General features: G+C 49.2%; 1 protein-coding gene across 1 annotated transcript in view; it reads left to right on the top strand.

The window, feature by feature from the left end:
• Nucleotides 1-2138: 2138 nt before the first annotated feature.
• Nucleotides 2139-22975, top strand: part of TSPEAR (thrombospondin type laminin G domain and EAR repeats) — a 63029-nt gene continuing 42192 nt past the window's right edge. Inside the window, exons 1-4 of the mRNA XM_067538626.1 lie at nt 2139-2607; nt 16246-16466; nt 16621-16859; nt 18628-18718. Coding sequence (XP_067394727.1) covers nt 2514-2607; nt 16246-16466; nt 16621-16859; nt 18628-18718 — 645 coding nt within the window. The 5' untranslated portion in view covers nt 2139-2513. The remainder of the gene's footprint in view (nt 2608-16245; nt 16467-16620; nt 16860-18627; nt 18719-22975) is intronic.

Raw genomic sequence — 22975 nt, 5'->3', positions numbered from 1 at the left:
CTAAGCAGGATTCAAAAAAAGGACCAGCTGTTTATATGGGTAAGAGGATGTCCATAGTTACATTAGACAGAGTTTAAAAAAATGAGGGAAGAATAGAAACCCGCCTGTTTCAGGGCATATGCCAAGCTCTAACTGGAAGTAAGGAGGAAGAGCATCTGGTCATTCCAGAATTGCTCAGTGGGGATTTTTTTCCCCTTCCTCTGAAGCAGCGGGTGCTAGTCACTGTCAGAGACCAGCACCCGTGCTAGATGGAGCCCAGCTGTGATCCAGCCCCTGAGAATTCACGTCACACCATCATACTAAAAAGGATAACGCCCTGGTTCATTTGCTGCTGATTGTATTTGACTGCAGGCATTAAGCAATCCAAACGACTGGCGCAGGCACCAGGTAGATCAATATGTAGATTTGGCTAATCTCTTGTTTTTCCGGAAGATTGTCAGTGACAGCTTAAACCAGCCCGTGGCGTCAATGGAAGATGCTAAATGCTGACCCATCTGAAAATCCGGCCACATAAGTTCTGCCTAAAGATTGAGGCCCTGATCCTGCAAACACGAACCCACATGCTTAGCTTTACACACATGAGCGGCCCCCATGGAACTCACTGGGCCAGATCCTCATTTATATGAAGGCCCCTTTCTGGCAGTAGAAAAGGCTTTACAATGAGTGTATGTTACACTGAGCAGCCTTAGTGCAAATAGGAATAAGGCCAAATGAGAGTGAGTGTGTGTTTGTGTGTGTTTTTGTGTGCAGCACCTAATTTTAGGTCCCTGTGTTTAATACTATTGGCTTGAGGCAGTGGTGTCTACGAGATAGCGCACTGGCCACAGATGCAGGAGATCTGGGTTCTAGATCTGACTCTGCTACTGGCCTGCTGGGTGACCTTGGGCAAGTCATGTCACCGCTCTCTGCTTCGGTTTCCCCACTCTAAAATCAAGCTAATGACCCTGCCCGCCTTTGTAAAGCCCTTTGAAATCTACCACTGACAAGCGCTAGATGGGAGCTAGGGTCCATGGTTAATCTTTTATGTTCATGTAATTAAAGAAACGAATGCGAGTTAAATGATACACAGAGGCAAGAACAAAGGAGGAGGAGGAAGGGTCGGCTGAGTTGTCACATGACCTAAGACAGTCAGCATTAAACCCCTCTGTGATCCTGGAGGGGTCCGTGCCCTCACGCAGAGCGCATGGCTGGATTAGGTCTCCCCAAGGAGCACATTATTAAGTTGTCATCTTGAATTCTTTATTAAAAAAACACACACCCGAAACCCAAGTTTTAAATGAAGCTTCTTGGCTGTTCTTCCAGGACCGCAGCTTTTCATTCTGTAACTTGCCTTGTAGGGGAATTGGGAGGATGCTAATTGCATTGTTCAAAGACTATCTGTCCCTTTTTTGTGGCTATGGAAACCAAATGGAGTTTGCTGCATTGAGGGAGATTTTTCCACTGCTCAGTCTCCTGTCTGAGTATTTTTTGCCTCCAGGGTTTCTAAAGTGACACTCTTGAGCAGTTCTCTCTTCAAGCGCTTCCCTTCTGGCAGATCAGGTTTTGCTGTCTGACATTTAGGCAGGCAGTTATTTCCTTGAGCGATGATAATATTCAAAGGGAATCCCAGCAGCAGCTGTGCAGAGATCACTGCCTTGCCAAGAATCATTAAAACAAATCCTTTTTGCACAAAACAGGGGTGTAATTAAAGAGATGGGCTCACACCCACCCACACCTCTGTGTGCTAAAATCCATGCTTGCTGCAGCATAGTCACTTAGGTGCATAAAGCCGTGTCTTCGCCTTGTTCCCGTTTGATTTCCTCTCTGATTTCTCTGGAGAGGGAAATTCCTCTAGCTAAGCCACCCCCAAGCCAAAAACAAACCGAAAAAACCCCAAAAACCCACCCTCAAGAGGGCTGGGCAAAAGATACAAAGCTCTCCGAGTCAATGAGACTCCTCCTCTTGACAACGGACTTCGCCTTTAAATGTCTGCGGTTACACAGTCTCCAGCTAGAGCTGCTTCTGTGGCTACTGGGGGGAGTCTGTTCTCCTTCAGGTTGGACTGCTGGCTAAAGGGCCACGCCAGCCAGCTGCGGAAGGCAGTTCCTACGCGTCCTCTTTTCTGAGCCTCCCACTGCTGCGCTGAGTTTTGTGCGTCCTTTTGGAAAAGTTTCCTCTTACCTAATGCCTGCTAAGAGGCCAGGCGGAGACTGGGATCAGCTGGCACTTGGGACCAGGAGGAGAGCATCTGAGGAAAGTGAAGTGGAAGGGCAGGTTGTGCCACTAGCTCTCTAAGAAGCAGTTGAAGCTGGGTGGCTGTGAGTCTTCAGAAAGCCCCAGGATGCTTCCTTGAGGCTCCTGGAGTGCCCTGGGGCAGAAGGTCTGCATCCAGAAGGTCCCCAAAAGTGGTTGCCATATGAGTGGACTATGAGAGATTGGAGCCATTTCCTAAGCAGAGTGCCCCCCCCAGACGGGCTCTGAAGAAGGGAAGGCAGGAGCGTTCCTGTGTATGGACCAGGTGAAGCAGGTCCCCAATGTCTGCTTTGCTGCTGGTCTGGGCTGTGCTCCTGCACTCGGGGATCAGCAGCTACCTGGCCAGCGGAGAAATGGCATGGCGGCATTGCACAGGTAGGAGCTGCTTGTCCGGGGAGCAGTGCAAGTTGTTTAATAAGTAATGATTAGCCACCTTGCTGGGGGAGGGGGCAGGGGGACAGGGCGAGGAAGGGACTGCACCCCACCCTCCCACATCTGTGCTCAACACTTCCCTGACTCAGTCCTTTCCAGATCTGGTAGATGAACCTAAACAGAGCAAATTTTCTGGAAGAGTTACAGCTGGGGGCCAGGGACCCCGATGTAGAGCTAAACACAGCATGGCACAGCCATTGAAAATGTCCTCTGCCCCCGCATCCTGCAGCACTGACTCCAGCACGGGACCAAATAAAGCGGGTCAATATGCCAAATATTTTGGGTTTGCCATGAGAGCCCCTGAGCTGAGTTCACCCGGGACTCTGATCTGGCGGAATGGGCTAATCTGCCGTTCAGAGGCGCAGCTCTGTTTGTTTCCTTCTTCCTCAGGGATCTTGTGCTGCTTCCTCTGACTGGTTTGCTGTGCTTTAGCTTAGCTATCACTCACAACAATCAGAAACACAAATTCAATGGAACTTGGAATTGTTCTTGAAAAAAAATATCAAAAAAATCCCCCTAACGTAAAATGTGGATGGAAATTTGGAAAATTGTGGCTGCAGTGTGTCGGGCTTAGCCAGAGTTAAGCTAACTGCTGGCTCTGCTTGTGGACTTAGGGCTCTGTAATTTATTAAAGATGACATGATTTCTCTGCTAACGAGCTGGCTTCGGCCATATACCAAATATTGTGATGAATAGCATGTGCCCTGCCATTCATCCAACTACCTCTGCTAAGAGGAAGTGAGGAAATCGGGCAGTCAGGGCCTGGAGTATTTTAGCTCCCCTTGGATGGGGTTGTAGGAATTGTGGCCCATGGTTATGTGGATTTAATCTGCCAAGAAATGCTGTTAGCTCCCTGGACTGTATTACTGTCTGAATGTGTGTGAGGGTTGTTTACCTGGGAAGGAGGAAACTGCCTGCCTCCTGGATGCGCTGTTGTAAAAGGGCTGAGATACTCTTGACGTTGATGAGAGCTTCTTTTGGGCCATTTCATAACCCAGCCAAAATTGACTCCATCCTTAACTGCTGTCCTATCAATCTATCTATGTGCTTATCTGACCCACTGAGCTCCTCGCTACCATTAATGGACTTGCACCTCGTAGTCCCTGTCCCGCAGGGGGTTGTGTCATCCCCATTTAGTAGACAGGGAACCAGGACACAGGGCAGATGAAATCGCTGGGCAAGGTCACACAGACACTCCACTCATGTGCAGGAGGAGAGCTGTAGGGGAAGAGGGATGGGAGGAATCAGGATTCTGGCAAGTGGGGAGAGGTATGCAGGGCAGCACCGGGACTTTGGCTGGATGCTGTGAGGGGCAGCGTGCAGTGGGGTGGAGTGTGGGGAGTGGAAGGGGGATCTGAACCAACACTGTTGCTGGAGCTGAAACGAGGCCTGCGGCTGGGATGAGGGAAGGGGAAGGGAAGATGGGGAAAGGGAAGACTGCTGAGTGGAACGGAGGCTTGGGGAGGTGAGTGGGGGGTGATGATTGGCCATAAGGATGGAAGATGGGCAATGGGGTGGGAGCAGGACTGGCAGTTCTTTACAATCAGGGTGGTCCCTAACCCCCCTGGCGGGAGACCCGCTGTGGGCAAAAGGAACGCTGAGCATTTCTGCTGCCCAGTTGATTGGCCAATGGGGCTCTTAGCAGTGTGCCCTCATCCAGCCAGGTGACAGCAGAGCCCCTGAGCTGGGTGTTTGGCAGAGAAGGCGATGATGTCCGCCTAGCTCCATCCCACTGCAGGGGTCTGCCAGCAGGTCGGCACAAAACCCTATCACCTCCTTGCTTCCCGTGCCTGCTGGGTATACAGTGTCGGCTAACGTTGGGGTGCTGGGGGTCCGGAGGGAGGGAGAGCACCAGCTTGCGTCTTGCTGTTACGTTAGGTGAACGTAGCCCTGCAGGATGGCAGCTCTCACTCTTCAGAGCATGCGCAGCCCCGCAAGACACCTCTGGGGCCCAAAGGGTTAGCAGCAACACCCCTTGTAAATGCAGAAGCCCAGCGTGGATCCTAGTCTGCCATGAACTGTGGGTCCTAAACGAGGTGGGCCTTGAGCTGTGTGCCCACAGCTGGCCTGGGCCATTGAGTCTGTAGGCGCTGGTTCATGTCCAGATACTGAGCAGAGGCTTGAATCCCTTTCAGAGGACGGTGCGTTTCTGGACAGGCTACCCCTGGCGTAGCATGGCTGGAGCTAGTCATCTCTGCCAAGGGAGAGTCAGGACTTGTGGTGAGCCCACAAGCCTGAGCCTGCTGCGTGTAATAACAGTGTGGAGCGTTTATTATCTTTAAGTGCTTTGGAGGCACCGAACAGCCCTCCCAGCACCCGCGGGAAGTACCTAAGCAGGTACTGTTATCCTCACCTCACAGCTGGGGAAACTGAGGCAGGGATTAAGTGTTTGGCCCAGGGTCACACAGGAGTCCTTGTCGGAGCAAGGTTAGACGCCGTTCCTGCCTCTCAGCCGTGCACACACACACTCATCTTGCAATTGGAGTTGGTTCTGTCCCTGATGCTCTGGTAGCAAAAGCGAGGTGTGGCAGCTGCGTTCACAGTGCGCCCTCGGGGACGCTTCTTGACACGCTTACCCTGAGGGCCGAATGAAAACAGTAAGAACAGAAGGGGAAGGAAATGGAGCCCGCAGTACCCAGGCCCTGGCTGGACAGTGCCAGCTTCCTTTCAGGGCATGGGTAACATGACCCATTTCGTATCGCAAAATTGCAGGGTGGACAGAAGAGATTACCCCTAAAATGACAGCTGGAAGAGGGAGCCAGGGCTGTCTGGCCATCTGCCAGCACTGCTGCTAGAGAACAGGGGGGAGAGTAAAGGAGAGCAAGGAGGACAAGGACCAGGGCACGGTGGTGCTGGAGCCGGCTGGTAGAGCAGCAGTTCGGAAAGCTGTCATCTGGTGACCTTGCTGTGCGCTGGGTGCTGCTCTAGTGCTGCCCCTAGGATTTGGGGGGAGCCGCTGGGGGACCCGTTCACAGATCCTTCCCCCCTCCCCAGGCGGGGAGGCCGCAGCTCTACTTCTGCATGTTGGGAGGAGACCCGGCGGGGCAGAAATGGAGAGGGAGCTTGAAGGAGACCATTTTTATGCCACTGAAAATGGTACATCACTCAGCTCTGAGGGGGTTTGAAAGGCCATGGAGGCAGGTGTGGGTCTCAGCCGTGGGAGGGGCCTAGCAGCTGAAGGCCACGCCCACCCCCGGTAGCGCTGCGTCCCTGGCACAGGGTGGTTACAGGGCTCCCATGAGGACTGCCCCCAGCTGGCAGGACCAGCCGTTCGGGCCCTCCTGCTGCAGCGGGGCTGGGGCCGGTGCCCAGGCCAAGGGAAGGGCTTGGGATGGCTGAGGCGTGGTGCTCAGAAATGAGCAGGAACGGTGCCCGAGGGAGGCGAGGGACACAACTCGGAGTGGGGCAGGGAGCTGGCATCCGAGGGCTCCAGGGGTTGCCCTGCCTGGAGGCCAATTCTGCACCCAGCTTGTGTTGCATTTTTGGTCTGAAATGCCCAAACTGAGGAAGGGCAGAAGAGGAACAGGGTGTCTCTTACTAAGCGCGTACAACGCCAATCAGAGCCCGAAGGGTTTCATAGATGGACCCCTCTGAAATGCTAAGCCAGCCTCCGGCTCTATGTTTGTTCTGTCTCATGGTGTGTTTGAGCTCTCGGGTTGGCAGTTCTTGGGTGCTCCGGGCGGGCTGGGAACTGGGGTTCTGGCCCCTGTGAACACTTTTGTGATTTTCACTTTTTTCTTGTTCTTCATCGGGACGGAACCGAGAGCCTCCAACAAAGCGCGAGCTAAGACTAGCTAAGGGCCCTGCAATTTGGGCACTCATCTGTGCTGAGGTGGACCCAGGGACACGACCCTGTGCTGCCTGATTCAGACCAAGTGCTTGAACCTGGCTCTCCCGTATCCCAGGTGCCTGCCCCAGCCCCCAGATGCCTCCCTGGCCCTGAGAAACCATTGCCTGATGCAAATTTCATCCAAACCGGCACATTCCTGCCAAAAGATTGTTTTGACCAACTGGCATTTGACAAGGAGATGAAGGGAGGCCTGGGAGACTGGGACTGGGATGAGAAGCCTGAGCATGGAGACTGGTCTTGACTAGGCAAGGATAATGGGATTGAAACGAGGAGCCAGTGGCGGGGAAGAGACAGGAGAGGGATAGGAAGAGATTGGAGGGGACAGGGCAGAAGAGTCTGCGAAGGCACAGCAAGCATGAAGTGAAACCCAAGATTCCTGAGTCTCATCTTTCCTCTGCTGTCAGCAACGAGCTGTGAATCCCTGGCAAAATGCGTGTCTTGTCCCCTCTTTAGTGCTGATCCCCACAGAAGACGACAACTTACTAGTTCTCTCTGGTACTCTGATAGCTTGAATGGCAGAGGTCTGTGTGGTGGATGTAATGGTTCCAACCCTGCTGATTAATCGTGAGGTGCCAATAGGATGCCACAAGATGGAATTGCTTTTTTAAAAACCTAGGAAATGACACACAAAAAACTATGGTAAAAGAACTCTAGTAAGGTTGCTAAGTCAACTTCAAGTTTGCCTGTGCAAACTAAATTCGGCCCTCTGGTGTGTGTGCATTATGAGACAGTTTTAAATAACAGGAATCACATCCTTTTTTTCCCCACAGAACCTCATTAAGGGGACAGGATGGAGCTGCTCTGGGGATGAGTCATGGTTGTGTAGTGAAGCTTTTGTCTGTAGGCCCTGTCTCATTTTTTTTTTTTTTTTTTTTTTTTGTAGAAATTGAAATGTGATTAGTGAACGAGATAGGGGGTGGCAGGTAGAGAAAGGAGGTCCTGAACTGGATTGTATCCCTGCCTCTGCCACAGAACTCCTGTGTGATGCTGGTCAAGTCACTTCAACCAAACTTTTTCCATGTGCAGTGCTAGATAATGCTCAGTATTCTGGAAAAAACAAAACAGGTCTTAGGCATCTCTAACTGAGCACCTGAAATTAGTGGAAAAATTTTACCTTAATCGCTCTATGCCTCAGTTTCTCCTCTGTAAAGTGACAATAATGCCACCCCCATCATTTCCCAGGGCTGTTATAATAAGCTATGACCCACTTGGATAGCATAATGATGAAGGCCATAGAAAAGATCAGAGGGAGATTAATAATTCTGTCATTAGAGAAGGGTTTGAATAGTTTGTTCAGGGTATGACCCCAGGACTTATTTATTGCAATGAGGAGAATACAAAATATTGAATGGCTGCTCATTAAGTGAGGACCACCCATCCTGGGCACTGAATGAGGCAGGGGTCCTGTGGAGAAATAAAAATACTATGTGATCATGTCATTAAAGACTATATCATAATGTGCGCACACAAGGGGGCTTAATTAATATTGAACAGACAACATTAATTCTGGCATTTCCTAACTTTTGAGTACTTGACTTTGCAGCCTTAATAATGTTCTTTTCATGTAGTTAATTTGTGTGTAATATATTTAATATGATAAAAATCAAACCTTTCAATAAGGTCATTTCAATCTTTCCAAATCAAAATGTTTGGGGAACTTCCATTCTGTGAAAATTTCCAAATTTCAACTTTTCCTCCTGGTTTTGAAAGTTCTGAATGACCCCTGGCACAGAAATTTGATTTTCTGGGCAGCTCTGACCCTTACAGTGCAAGCTATTTAGGGCAGGGACCATCTCATGGTTATGTGTTCATGTAGCTCCTGGCACAATGGGGCCCTGATCCAGAACTGAGGCCGCCAGGTGTCCTTGCAGCCTCTTCTAGTGACTTGTAGTTCTATTCAAGTCACAAAAATGACCATGGTTGCAGCCGTGTCGGTCCCAGGATTTTAGAGAGACAAGGGGGAGAGAGGGTGAGGTCGTATCTTTTATTGGAACAACTTCTGTAGGTGGGAGAGACAAGCGTTCATAAAAAAAGTTCAGTAAAAGATCCCACCTCCCCCACCATGTCTCACACAAATGACCAGACGGGTTTGAGTGCTGGCAATATTTGCTGTCTGAATTGGCAACCATGGATACAATAACACATTTAGTCAACCCCTTCTGTGCTGAAATGCACCTATTTCCTTGTAAGGGTATCCACACTGTCCAAAGCTCCCCCCATGGAGAGAATATCATCCGTTTTTGCTAAAAGGTCAGAGGTATCTCTCCAGCTTCCAAGACATGAAAGCGCCAAGGGCAAGCTCTTCAACCTGGCCAAGCTGCTCTAAACCAGCCCAACTGCTGCTCTAATAATTAACGATGGTTTGTGTAATCCCCAGCTGTGCTTTAATCATTAACAGTGGGAGTTGAACCAACACACAAATCCCCGTCTTGGGTTTTAATTGAAAATCAACTTGGAGGGATGGTGGTTCTTCTTCATCTCCTTACAGTCTGGTGGGAAGCTATGGAAAGCTTGGGCACATGAACGGCTCCTGGTCATACCACTTCTGAAACGCCTCATTCCCCATGCATAGCCATGGGGGAAAGGAATTGTGGGTGCCCCATCTGCTCACCATCGCTGTGATTAGGAAAAGGATCCATGTGCTGCAAACAGTTGGCTGCACAGTGAATCCTACCTGGAGCTGGGAACCCAGTACTAGGTCCCTCGTTCTTCATCTTCAGAAGCACAGTATCTCCCACATGAGCCAAAGATGATCACCCTCGGCTGAAAGTTGGCCAGCCGCAGGTGAACATCACAGCCTCAGAGCCACGTACAAAGTTGGCACATGCATCCAGCTGGGATTTCCAGACGTGCTCAGTGTTGCCCCAGCTCTGCTCCATTTGAAGGGGGCGGCTGGCTTACTGTTGGCTTCAACAGGAGTTGAGTTAGGTCAAGGTCAGACGGTGCAGAAAAATCAAAGCTACCTCATTACTCGTGCAGCAATCTGGGGAACGCTTTGGGCATGAAGCAGCCCCATGTGAGATGCCATTGCAGCCTGCGTGGCCAGTTACTGGATCCAAGCAAAACATCAGGACCCTCCAGGATCTTGGTGCTGGCCGTGCGTGAGCTGATAGGCAGACATTCTCCCGTTGCCAAGGCTCGGGAAGGACGTGGCGCAGCTGCTGCCTCTGCCCCACCCACCCATCCTTGTGGCGCTGGGCTCTGGCATGATTCTCTGCAGCTCCTGCTAGTGCAGCTCCAGATCTGTTGCTCTAAAATCTCCATTTTCTGCCCAGCTCATTTCTTGCCTGCAGAGTCATTTCACAGGGGGGCTTCTTTCCTAGTCGTTCTGCCGTAGTCCAGGGTGCCCCAAGGAAACAGAGCAAATCCAGATCTGTTCTAAGAGGCTGCCGGTCCCGCTGGAGTCTCTGGGTTCTGTTCAGTAACGGGGCAAGCTACTGTCAGCTCAGTTTTGGGGCAAGTGGCTGTGCATGGGTCACAAAAGGCTACCCCCAGAGTGGCAGAGTTCTGATTTGACAGCATTTTACTGGCCCTGGTGTCAATAACTAACCAAGCTGCCAAGCAGCGGCGAATCAAGCCCACTGACAGCCATTCATAGTTATACAGATGTTACGGTCAGAAGGGCCGGTCTGACCTCCTACGTAACACAGCCAGGGAGTGTCACCCAGTGATTCCTGGCTGAGCTGGGGTGCATTTCTTAGGGTATGCCTGCACTGCAGCCAGCCAGAAGTGTGATTGCAGCACCATAGACAGCCAGCCAGCGCGGGTCCTGGAGCAGTGGAGCATGGGCTTCCGTAGGGGCTAGCCATCCAAGTAACTAGCCAGGGGACTGGGGGGGGGGGGGGGTTGGCACAGCCCGTGCTGAAGAGGACTATCTGCGCTGCTAGCCAGGAAGGGTGGAACGATTTGTATAGCGGGGCCGCAGAGAGCCATTGAACCAAACTGCAAACCTGGTATAGGATGGAAACCACTTCAAGCCGGGGGTGCGGCAGTGGCCTCCCTCCCTAGTTCCAGCACCTACGCTAGCTCAGCAATGTCGACTGCAGCTGCATCACAGCACGTGACTGAACCACAGACCTGCCCTTAGAGAGACAGCCGTTGTTCTCTGGAAGAAAAGCGTACAAGATGGTCTTCCTAACCGGTGACCCCCCCAGGCCAGAGACTGCTAGGGAGGGCTGGAATTTGATGGTAACGAGTAAATGGGGAGGGAGGGAACTTTCCCACAGTCATTGATTTAAATGCAAAGCCCAGTTCAATTTCAGCCCTCTTCGTAACCCTTCACAGCTGGTTTTCCATGAACATTTAAGCAGTCAGGGCTTCCTCGCACAAATAGCAGCTAAAAGCAAATGTTAAGCTTGAATGCCCTCACATTAGATAAAAGGGAACTTTGAATAGTAATATGTTTGAATTGTACATGTGGTCACTGTTGGCTTGTTCCATAAATTAGGGGGTGTAAATAATAGTGTGTGATTTATTTATGAACTATCATAAATGCCCTTTTCCAAGTTCAAATGCAGATTATTTCCAACCAAATGTTCACTCTTCATATAAGGAAAACAGCAAGGAAGAAATTAGCAAGTAGTGTGGTATCATGAATGCAATAAAAAATTCTGCGGTTTGTTTGCTAACCTTTTACCAGCAGAAGAGGTGAAATTCAACAAATAATGTAAAAAGTTCCAGAGGGGCCTCATCTACCCTAACTGAATTGACTTTGTTAGCACTTGCCCTCCCCATTGTTATGTTTCTCACCCTTGGATGTATATATTTATACCTCCTATCTGTGGTTTCCACTTCATGCATCTGAGGAAGTTGGTTGCAGCCTATGAAAGCTTATGCCCACAGAAATTTGTTAGTCTTTAAGGTGCTATAAAACTCTCATTGTTTTAACAAATAACGTAGTCACTCATAACTGAAATAAATGATTGGCCACTCCATGAGCAAGCTGTGAATTTCCCTGTTTAACTAGATTATGGAAACCGGTACAAATTTTTTATGAAAAATCTGTTAATTTCATTCCCTAAAATGTAACAAATTCAAAGAGAGGCTGCAGCACAGAGCTGACATAACCAAAAGCCACGAGAATGGCTGCGTCCCAGAATGGTGAGAAATTGTACCTGGAATGGTAACCAGGATAATTTCCTCGGTACTGCAGAGCGCTGCCAGCCAACCTGCTCAGCGGCTGTACAGATGAGATTTAGGTTTCCTGAGTGGCTGGTGAGTTTTATTTCACCCTGGCCCATTAGAAATGCACGGAGACGCAGTAATGGACAATGAGATCGTCTGTTGGAAAATGTGATGGTTTTTGTCCTTGCTGCTTGTGGGGCAGGTTGGTTTGGCATCTGTTTCTTTATTTCTCCTGGTTCTTTGTTTTAGATGGTGCCTCCCTGCATTAGTAATGCCAGCTGCAGCGGGTGAGACACAACGCTGGGCCATAGCTCCCGTGACACAAGAGGCCGGGTCTCATTTCCTCTGCCCTCTGAGGGGACACCGTTTGCCTCATACAAACTTGCGGCCAGATTCCCATCCCCTCACTCACACTCAGCGGCATCATACTCTATTGCTTTCAGTGAACTTGCTCACTGAGCAAAGCGCTTCTCTGTGTGAGTAAGGGGGTTGCAATCTGGTCCATTGTGGGCAGAAAGATATTCAACTTGCCACAGACACATGGCGAATCTCACACTGGGACTCTGGGAGTCCTTGTTGCAGGTCCATGTACGTCTCCCCTAGTAACCTCTTTGGAGCAGGGACTGTCTCTTTGTTCTGTGTTTGTACAGGGCCTAGCGCAATGGGGTCCTTGACCATGGTGGGGGCTCCTACGGTAATACTACTCCTACTATCTTCTCCCACAAGCAGGAGCCAGTAGATACCAAAGCCAGCCAAACTACCTGTGTAGTACAGTTCTGCTGAAAGGTATCTTCACTTTAAAAGCAGCTGGGTGGCCAGGTGGGAGGAACCAAATTCCGTGCCTGATATTTACTGAAGTGCACAAACAATGCAAGCACGCTCTGGTCTGGGCTGCCTTTGTTATACCAAGAATGCTGTCAGGACTGGCAGCTGCAATTAAGAAAAATTGGATGGGAGTGCTTCTGGTTCTGGTAAATAGAAGCACCCAGGCAAAGTTTGCTCCTCCGCTGTTGCCCCGCCGCACACTGTTTATGAAGAGATTAAACGGCGGGTGTGTCCGCTGCTCTGAACTGGCTATAATCTGGCATTGTGGGCAAAGGGTTGAAGCGTTTCAGACAGGTTGTGCGTGTCTTAGGGGTGCCGGGCTGATCTCTGCACTTCCCAGATGTACCCTGTCAAAAGCTTTCTTCTCCATGAGTTTTTCAGTCTGGGTGATACCCCCTGAGGTCACATGTGTGTTGCTTTCTTCTCTGAGTAGATGTTAAGTTATTTAACAACAACGGCTTTGTGTGTGTGTGTGTGTGCACTCATAATTAGAGATGAGCCAAAAAACCTGGAACCTCCAGAGCAAGCTGTTTCAAATTCCAGGGCCATCTAATCTAAACCTGCCCCTACAAATCTGGTCTCTGTTCAGAGGCAGAAACTTTCGGAGCCTGCTGTGGGATTCTGGGTCTCTGAAACTCCCCGAGAGCAGCGATGCTCCCAGGGCTCTTTCACCTTTGGACTGAATTGCTGTGGGAAGGGCTCCCGGGGCTTTAATGATCTGGATTCTGCACCCAAACCCCTGTGCTGCTTGAGCCTCCAGCCTGAACCTTAGTGTAAATCCAGACCCAAATTTCCCCAAATGCAGGCGCGGGTTCTGGATAAAGATGATTTCTAGTTGAAAACTGTATCTGGATCCATCTCTCATTGCTCTGCCTGTCTAGACACATTCATCCACATAGCGGGTGGGGTAGTGCTGTACAAAGCATTTACCAGCAGGAGTTTGGGATGGCTACATTGCTCCCCCGTGTACTCTATGCTTCCAGGAGTCTCCCGAAAGCTTTGCTGACACTGTTTATTGTGTCCCAGGACCTGTAAAGCCAGGCCCCTCCATACCACCATGAGTATACCTGTGCAGGGCTTGAGGGAGAGGAGAACCGTAACTAATACACTTGGGAGACTGTTATATTCGGTGTGTATGCATTGCCCTCCAGTGGCAGAGAGGATATGAGACCCACTGAAGGGAGATGGCTTTTAGCTCAAGTGCTAATGACCAGTATTTCTGAAAGAGAAAAGCCAGGATTCTAGTTCCAGCTCCCCCAGGAGGCGTGCTTGATTGGTCTAGTCGGCATGCATGTTGTCTGCAGCATGCAGATTCAATGCAACGCCCCTGAGCAATCCCTAAAGTAGCCAATACCAAGGCTAGCCATCGAGCGCTGTGTCTCAGAGAGAAGCTGGCCTGATAGCTCCAGAGCTGCTGGTTCTTAAACCTGCCCCTGGCACAGGACTGAGCGGTGACTGCCCTGCAACTCAGCGCAGGGTCATTGCTTCCTTGGCATGGCGAGCGGGAGGAAATCCACATCTGAAGGACGGGAGTAGGGGGCTGAAGAATGAAAGAAACCTGCTTTTAAAAAATGACCAGAAGCATCTCTCAGGTTTGGGGTGTCTGAGTAAGTCCCAGGGAAGATGGGCAGAGTGCAGGGTAGATGCTCAAAGCTGCACGACAAATCCAGTTTGTTAGCCGTCCATGCTATTGTACGCGGCTGTCACTGACACGCTGTCTGAGGTGGAGCTGAGCCCTGCATTCCCTCCTGGGCTTCTGCGTGGTGTGGGCCACGTTAGTTTATGGCCAGGGATCCACAGGAAAGGACGTGCTAGATCAAAGCTTGCCCTGGCCACTCCAAGCAGGTCTTCTTCTGGTCCCACAGTGGAGGGGAGGGAGTGGCCACTTTCCATTGACACCCCTCCCCATGGAGGACTCTCCCTCATCGGAGCGTCCATGCTGGTAAAAGCTGACGGAAACCCAGGGCTGATTCTGAGCTTCAGTGTTTGGAGGGGAGATGATCTGTAATGTTATCGGAAGTGTATAAACAGTGATTTTTCTCTCCCTCCCAGCACAGCTGACCTACGGGTTCCAAGCCGGGGTAGCTTTACAGGCAGAGGGACACAGATATTGTTTCCCATACAGGGTGAACTGGTGCTGCTCCATTGACCAGCCCCACAGGTTAAAAGCATTCTTAATCCTTTGTGGTCAGGAAGGAAATTTCCACCCCCAAGATATTTTGGTGGGAGGAGAGTGTCTCTTTTTTCTGAAGCATCAGGCTGGCCATGGCTGGAGATGGGACCTGGGATGGGGTGGGGCAGGCTCTGAGATGGCAGTGGGCATGCTCTCTCTCAGCGGTTTGGCTGGCTGGGTCTTGCTCACATGCTCAGGGTCTGACTGATTGCCATGTGCGGAGTTAGGTAGGAATTTCTCCCGGGTCAGATTGGCAGTGGCCTTGAGGGTTTTCACCTTCCTTTGCAGACGGTGAGTGCAAGTCATTTGCCAGGCTTATCTGGATGCATCTCACTGAATCGGTTCCTAGGTCTCAGGCATTGGTGCACAGCAGTCTCTCCATTCTCTGCCTGGCACACGACAGCCCAGTCTCCCTTGGACTGCAATCTTTTGGTTTCATTCTGGTTGTGGGTCTCGGTGTGCGGGTGGCCGAATAGTGCCGGGAGTGGTTTGAAAAAAGCGTGGGAGCCCTCTGAGAATCTGGGAACAGCCGCTTTGGCAAGACAGGGCTTGAAGCGTTCCCCTCAGTCTCCCAGTTCAACTGAAACTTTTTGTTTGCCAGGTCTGCAACCCCTTGTGCCCCCTCTCCCCACTTTAAGCGTTGTGGTTGGGTGGGTACTTGGTGGCCTGGGCTATACAGGAAGATGTGCTTGTGACTCTCTGCAGAACACAGGGCATCAAACGACTCCCTGCCCAGGGCTGTGGAAGCGTGTGTGGGTGTCAGCATGATGTGTGGGTGAACCACCTGTTTGCGTCCTGAGTGATTGCGTCCAGCGTTATTCCTAAGCGCCCACAGTGTGGGAGGCATGTCCCAAAAGCGGCGAACCAGTCCAGAGGAGCCTGCTTTCAAAATGACAATAGCAAATTGAGGGTCATAAATAGACCAGGCGGACGGGCAGCAGGTGGACATTCCAGGCCATGACTCCGGTACGAGACGTGCACATGGCATGGTAGCTGTGCTATTGGAAGTTTCTGAATGTTACCTCCCCCCCACCGCTGATCCATCGCCTCCCACACCCCATTTGTTGATGATTCCAGCTGAGTGGCTTTATTTACTTATTTAGCTGAATAGATTTTCTTGTTTTTTTAAAAAAAGGCATTTTTAAGTGCTGCAAACTATTTGTGAACTTGGGTCAAATTCAGAGAATTGTTTTTGCCTGGGGGGGGGGGAAGGGAACTTTCTTTTGGAAAAAGTGGCCACATTTCACTTTGGCCATTTTGAAACGCCTTGTTTGGCCTTTTAATTTTGAAGCGGTGTTTTGAATTCAAATTAGGTCAATTAAAAAACGCACACACATGTGAACAACACCTGAAAACAGCCAATTTGAAACAAAAAACTCAAAAATCATTTTGGAACAAAATTTGTTTCGAATTGACTGAAATATTGTGGGTTGATTCAAGTTTTTTGATTAGACAAAAATTTTAAAAAAACAAAAACAACCGGATTTATTTTTCCAGTTCCATACCAAATGGAAAAATCTGTTATCCGCTCACCCCTAGTGTTGATCTGCATGTCATCAGGGTCATGAGAAACCTTAGTGACATGATGCTGTGATTTTCTCTGGCACAGACCTGCGCCCGCTGGATATTCTCTCGGAGGTGGTTCCGGCTAGTGGTGTGAAAAGTGGAATTCGGATGCTCCAGGTGCAAGGGGCACGTGGGTTTCAATTCTCGGCATCAGCCCGTCATGTCCTGAGCTTCCCGGCTTCCCAGATTTTCCTCTACTGTGACCTCTTCCCAGAGGAATTCTCCATCATCATCACCTTGAAGGTCCTCCGCGTTCCACCAAAGGTAAAACACCAGCCAGGCCATGGAGAAGGGCCTGTCCCAGAGCCCTGGGTGTGGACCTCCCTCACCTTTGGCGAATGGTTGGGACCCAAGCCCATATCTGATATCCACGCCCCAAACACTGACCTCAGAGCTAGCCCCTTCCCTATTCTTTCAGAAGAACGAGTACATCTTCACCATGATGAAGGAGGAGAGCAACATGGTGCTGGTTGGACTGAGGTACTCGCTGAACAAACTCCACTTCCTCTTCTGGAGCCGAGGGCCCTCCAATGGCTGGCAGACCCGTGTCACCTTCCAAGGCATCTCCTTGACTGACAATCAGTGGCACACGCTTATCTTGGCCGTGTCTGGGCAATCCTTCTCCCTGACTGTGGACTGCAGTATCCCCATTGACATGTATGTACAGTAAGTGCAATTCAGGGGGACCTCCTGAACGTAGGGCTGGCTGGGGGGATGAAACTCTTCAGATGTGGGTGCTCTGAAAGCTTTGCTGTTGCTCCGTCTATGTGGCCTGGTGTTCCCAGAGTCAGCAACTTTCCTGAGGACTCTGCCCCCTTTCCCCAAGTTTGGAGCCAGGCTCCTTGCTACTGGGATTATCCTGCCTGTCCCCAGAGGAGTTCCACCAAAATCTCCTCCAGGACGGGGGCATTGAGACAATCTGGCTTCACGGTCTCCCCTTCTCCATGGCATTCTGCAATGGAGCTCCAAAGAATAGAGCTGGCTGGACTCCCATCTCGCCGGGCTAGAGCCTGTCGGTTATCCTGGAGAGGGAGGAGGCCCCCTCAATCTGCCATGGGGTAGGCAGAGTGGCAGGAGGGTGCACGGGGGCAGCATTGGCAGGGTATGGTGGGTGGGGGTGGGGGAGATGGTTTGAGAGTAGGGAGACAGCTCGTGTCCTTCCCCCCACCAACTCTCCGCTTCTCTGCTGTTGTCTATCTCATCTGTTTAGCCTGTGTTTCAGGCCAGGGATCTGGTGCTCTTAGCTGTGTTGGAGCTGGATGGGAAAATGTCACCAAAAAGCTGATCAAAATTGGGGTTTCATTGAAAAATGGCTCTGTTTTTGGGCCCCAAATGCCAATTTTCAAGGATTTATTTGGAAAAAAAATCTAAATGTTTCATTTGGAAATAGGGGAGAAATCCCCTCTTGCTCTTAGTTGCGCCCCCCCCCAAAGAAAGAGGAGAGTAAAAGTGTGTGAGAGAGGGGTGGGGGGAGCCCTCCCAAACCTGAAACATTTTTTTGAATCAAAATGAAATTTTTTCTAAATAAAATGAATTTTTTTTTGTTTTCACATTGAAATTTCTCATAGAAAAACAAAGTGAAACTTTGGACAAAACAAAAGCTGTTGATTTTCTTTCCAATATTTTTGCAACCCCTACAAAATGGTTTTTGCCCCACTCCAGGGCTTGTGCAGTACTCGGGACAAGGTGGGTCTGCTGAGCAGAAGGGCCTTTGGGTGGTACCGCAGTATAAATGCTAAATAATAATCACCAAACCACGCTGCAGGCAACTAGGCTCTGCTGGCTGGGGTGGAGGTTTCAGCTGTAGCTTAGCTCAGGAGGGAGATACTGACCAGGTGGAAGGTCGGGGGGAGCAGGTGCCTTTCCTGGAGGAAAGGGGATAATCTGGGGCACCCCTAGTGTTACAAATGGGGAGGGAAGATTTGGTGAGCAGATGTGAGGGGGAGAAGAGACAGTCTTGGCTTAAGTGATCTCTCTGAAATCCTGTGGTGGGGACCTGTCATCTCAAAAGCAACTGATGTTCTGGCCAGGTCAGCATCAAAGCATCCTGTGAGACCCGGTTCTTCCCTGAAATCCAAAGGCAGCATGATGGTAGCTGAGAAAAGGAAATACTTGAGTGCCTAATCACAGAATTAGCCTGTGGAACTCACTGCCACAAGAGGTCATCGTTGAGCCAAAAATCTTTTTGTGGGAGTCCAAATATGAACAGCCATCCTAGCCATTTTCAGAGACAGGACACCAAGCTCTAGAGGAGCATTGGTTGGAATGAGGCTGAGAATGCCTGTGTTCCCATTTCTCTTCCTAGCAGCGGAGAGCTGGGATTGTATGAATCTCTTTAGGCCAGCCAGGTCCAGGGTTGGTCTCTCCAGTCACCAGTGGATGCCACTGCTCTGTGCTCACGTGCCTCTTACTGTAACCTTTCCAGAGTGGTGGATACGCCGTTCCCCACATCCTTGGCTGTGACGGGATCCAGTTTTTATGTTGGGAGCAGGAGGAGACGGAAAGGGTTATTCATGGTAAGTGTCACCTGTAGCGTGGGATTGGTTAGCGCGCTCCAGGAACACAATCATCAGTGACGGGGCAGGCTGTGGCTCACGTGGGCTCTGGTGATCTCACTTAGCAATGGCAGGGCAGCGTTGCCTCCGTCTTGAGGCCAGAAGCATCATGGGCTTGAGGCACACTACCCTCTAGGGAAGACTGCCCCCAGGCATCACAAAGTGCCGGGCTGTCCACTGGGAAAGATGCCTGCACACCCGAGCACATTTCTCAGCCGAGTTCCCAAGGGCAGGGGGAGGAGACCCTGGTTTAAAACCCCACAATGTGAAAGAGGATTAGGAGATCCCTGATCTTCTGGCTTTTATTGTCTCTCTCCCTTAAATAAGAGCTCATGGCCCAGGCAGTTCCGGAGCTCTTCTTGAGCACATGTTGGCTCTCAGCCACATTGGCTTCCGGTCACTGTCCCGATGGGATCTATGATGGGTTTCATTCCACCTTTTCATTCACTACCCCAGGCATCCATCCAAAGACCACAGCCCCTGCCTGCACCGTACTCAGAACAGGGATGCTGGGATCACTGCAGAGCGGCCACTGATGGATTTTTAATGGCATTGCAGAGTTCTTTGGACTCCCCTGAAGGTGCAAAGCCTTCTCCAAACTTCTCTGGTTGACTTTGCAAATGTGAGCAAACCCTGACAGTGCTGATCTGCCAGGACAGTTGTGGCTTCTCCACTCACCACTGTGGAGTTACAGCATTTTGATAGATATTCACATAGCTGCTTCTATTTCCTGCTGAATTACGGCTGCAAACCCACACGCATTTCTGAACCGAGACCGTGTGATTCTTCCTATGTAGTCCTTGCCCCCGGTACAGAATTCAGCTGGGACTCAGCCCTGACCAATGCTGCAGAACAAACCAGGAAAAGCTGGGGTAATTTCTTAAGAGGGTGGACCCCGTCCTGCAGGTGACAGCACGCGGGTGGACTACAGAGTTCCAGTGATATTCTGTTATGGGCACTGGGTGCATGAATTTTCCCATGTGGTTCTTCCTGCAGGACTGGGGCCTGAATCCTTTTAGCTATTTTTGGATGTTGCACTCAGCTCCTCCCTTAAAGACAATGGCACCTTTATTTCTGGAAGGGCAAGGCCAACCAAAATTCAAGCATTGTTCAGTTGCCTGTTACCTTGTTTCACAGCGAGTTATAGTTGCTGAATGAAAATATCCAAAGGGGTAGCCATGTTAGTCTCTATACAGCAAAAACAACCAGAGTCCTGTAGCACCTTAAAAACTAACACATTTCTGTGGGCACAAGTTTTTGTGGGCTGCAACCCACTTCGTCAGATGCATGAAATGGAAATCAGAGATAGGAGGTGTATATATATATATACATCCAAGGCTAAGAAACATAACAATGGGGAGGGCAAGTGCTAACAAAGTCCATTCAGTTAGGGTAGATGAGGCCTATTCACAACCGTTGATTGGAAGGTGAGAATGTGTGAACAGTGACAATTACTTCTTGTAATGAGATAACCATTCCAGGTCCCTATTCAGACCCAGTCTGATTGTGTCAAGTTTGCATATGAGTTCCAGCTCTGCAGTTTCTCTCTGAAGTCTGTTTTTGAAGTTTTTTTGTAGAAGTATAGCAACTTTCAAGTCAGCTACAGAGTGTCCTGGGAGATTGAAGTGCTCTCCAACTGGCTTATGGATGTTACCATTTTTTATATCTGATTTGTGTCCATTTATTCTTTTGTGTAGTGACAGTCCGGTTTGGCCAATGTACATGGCAGAGGGTCATTGCTGGCACATGATGGCATATATTACATTAGTAGATGTTCAGGTGAATGAGCTCCTGATGGTGTGGCTGATGTGGTTAGGACCTGTGATGGTGTCACTAGAGTCGATGTGCGGGCTGAGCTGGCAAAGGGGTTTGTTGCAGGGATAGGTTCCTGGGTTAGAGTTCTTGTTGTATGGTGTACAGTTGCTGAAAATAGTGTAGGTCACCTCTCATGTTATTTTCCAGATGCAAGCACTTAAGATCAGTGAAATGACTAAATAGGGGAATCTCTCTGTATCTACCTTTTGTCTCTCATCTTATACTTAGATTGGGAGCTCTTTGGGGCAGGGACTGACTTTTTATTTTGTGTTTAAACAGCACACAGTACAATGGAGCACCAATGCAATAATTTATTACTTATATGCTTTGCACCAAGAGGCCCCCATTAGGAATGAGACTTTTGTGTGTTACCACAATACAAATCTCTGTTAGTAATACCTATAATAATAAACCTTGCACTGCCCATGTAATCAATAAACACATTAGTCTTATAGAATATAAGGCCAATTTCATCATAAGAGAACAGCTTTCACTCTGAGCAGTGGTGGGGTGGGTATTGTTGTTTTTGTTGTCTCTATTTTGGTATCTAAAATATTTTCATTTAAAAGGTGCTGGCAAATAGGGAAATAATGTAAGAACGTAAGAATGGCCATACAGGGTCAGACCAATGGTCCATCTAGCCCAGTATCCTGTCTTCCTATAGGGGCCAATGCCAGGTGTGTCAGAGGGAATGAACAGAACAGGTAATCATCAAGTAATCCATCCGTCCATTAAATATATTTATTAACTGGCTACTGAATTTTGTTTTGTCGAAGTACTTATAATTTCTTTGAGAATAATATTTTGTATGTTGTTTAATACACGCAGGGTATAACAGCATTGATTAATAGTGAAATGCCGTGTGCATGTGGTCCTATATTTGAGGCTGATCAGTGTGTGTCATATATAGCTTTCGTTTCTTTTTCTAAAGGCTTTTGTATTTTGGGGCAACTGCTACATTTATTTTGGGTCAGTGTGAAGGTTGTTGCGTTGTAATGAAATAGACATTTCTTTATACAAATCAAGAACAATGGACCTGGTTCCCAGCTGATATAAACCAGCGTAACTCTAGTGATGTCAGCGGAACTGTGCCGGTTCACATCAGTGGAGGGTTTGGCCCAATGTGTGTATTTGTTACGTGGTCAGTGTAAGATTTCTGGAGTCCTGGGCTGCCATTCCCTGGCCCCTGAGAACTCAGGTTTAATAAATGAGGGGGTGGGTAAAAACTTCCAATTTTTAAAGGATGTCTTTTTGCCACTTACTCTTTGTTTAGCCATGTTGGCATTTTTTTTTGGTCCTCTTACTGTGTCTTTTATTTGGCGTATACGTTTAGTTTGGGCCTCTGTGATGGTGTTTTTAAATGGTTTCCATGCAGTTTGTAGGCATTTCACTCTCGTGACTTTTCCTTTTAATTTCCCTTTAACTAGCTTCCTCATTTTTGTGTAGTTCCCCTTTTTGAAGTTACATGCTGCTGTGGTGGGCTTCTTTGGTATTTTCCGCCCTACAAGGATGTTAAATTTAATTACATCATGGTCGCTTGTACTGAGTGGTTCAGCTGTATCCATCTCTTGGACTAGATCCTGTGCTCCACTTAGAACTAAATCAAGAATTGCCTCTCCCTTTGTGGGTTCCAGGCTAGCTGCTCCAAAAAGTCATTGGTGGTGTCTAGAAATTTTATCTCTATATCCCATCCTGAGGTGACATGTATCAATATGGGGATAGTTGAAATCCCCCATTACTATTGTGTTTTCTGTTTTTGTAGCCTCTCTAATCCCTCTGAGTATTTCACAGTCACCATCACCAACCTGGTCAGGTGGTCGGTATCATATTCCTACTGCTACACTCTTATTGTTCAAGCATGGAATTTCAACCCAGAGAGATTCTGTGGTATAGCTGGATTAATTTAAGATTTTTACTTTGTTTGATTCTGTGCTTTCTTTCACATATAATGCCACGCCCGCACCTGCAGGGCCTTCTCTGTCATTCCTGGGTTGTTTTCTTGTGCCCTGGTATTACCAAGGCCCATTGATTATCATCATTCTATCAAGCTTCTGTCATGGCTATTATATCAAAATCCTCATTTAATACCAGGCACCCAAGTTCGCCCATCTTAGTATTTCGCCCATCTTCTAACATTTGTAAAAAAGCATTTTACAGGGTTCTCACTCACTGAGTGGGTGACTCCTCTTGGCTGCTCTGGGGATTAGCTCTCTTCCAGGCCCAATGCCTCCCCTTGCGATCTCTCCACCCATTGGCCGCTCTCTCTCTCTCTCTCTCTCTCTCTCTCTCTCACTCTGCAGCCCCTCTTTTGCTGCAGGTGCTTCAGCTTCCTTTTCGTGACCCAGAACATTATGTAGTTTCCCTTCCGGGATTCAGAGCCCCACTGGAGCCAATATCCAGGCA

This window comes from Emydura macquarii, unplaced genomic scaffold (genome assembly GCF_026122565.2).
Source record: "Emydura macquarii macquarii isolate MOO-44397 ecotype Brisbane River unplaced genomic scaffold, CSIRO-AGI_Emac_v2 contig_499, whole genome shotgun sequence".
In the NCBI taxonomy this organism is placed as follows: Eukaryota; Metazoa; Chordata; order Testudines; family Chelidae; genus Emydura; species Emydura macquarii.
This window is presented reverse-complemented; position numbering and strand designations above follow the sequence as displayed.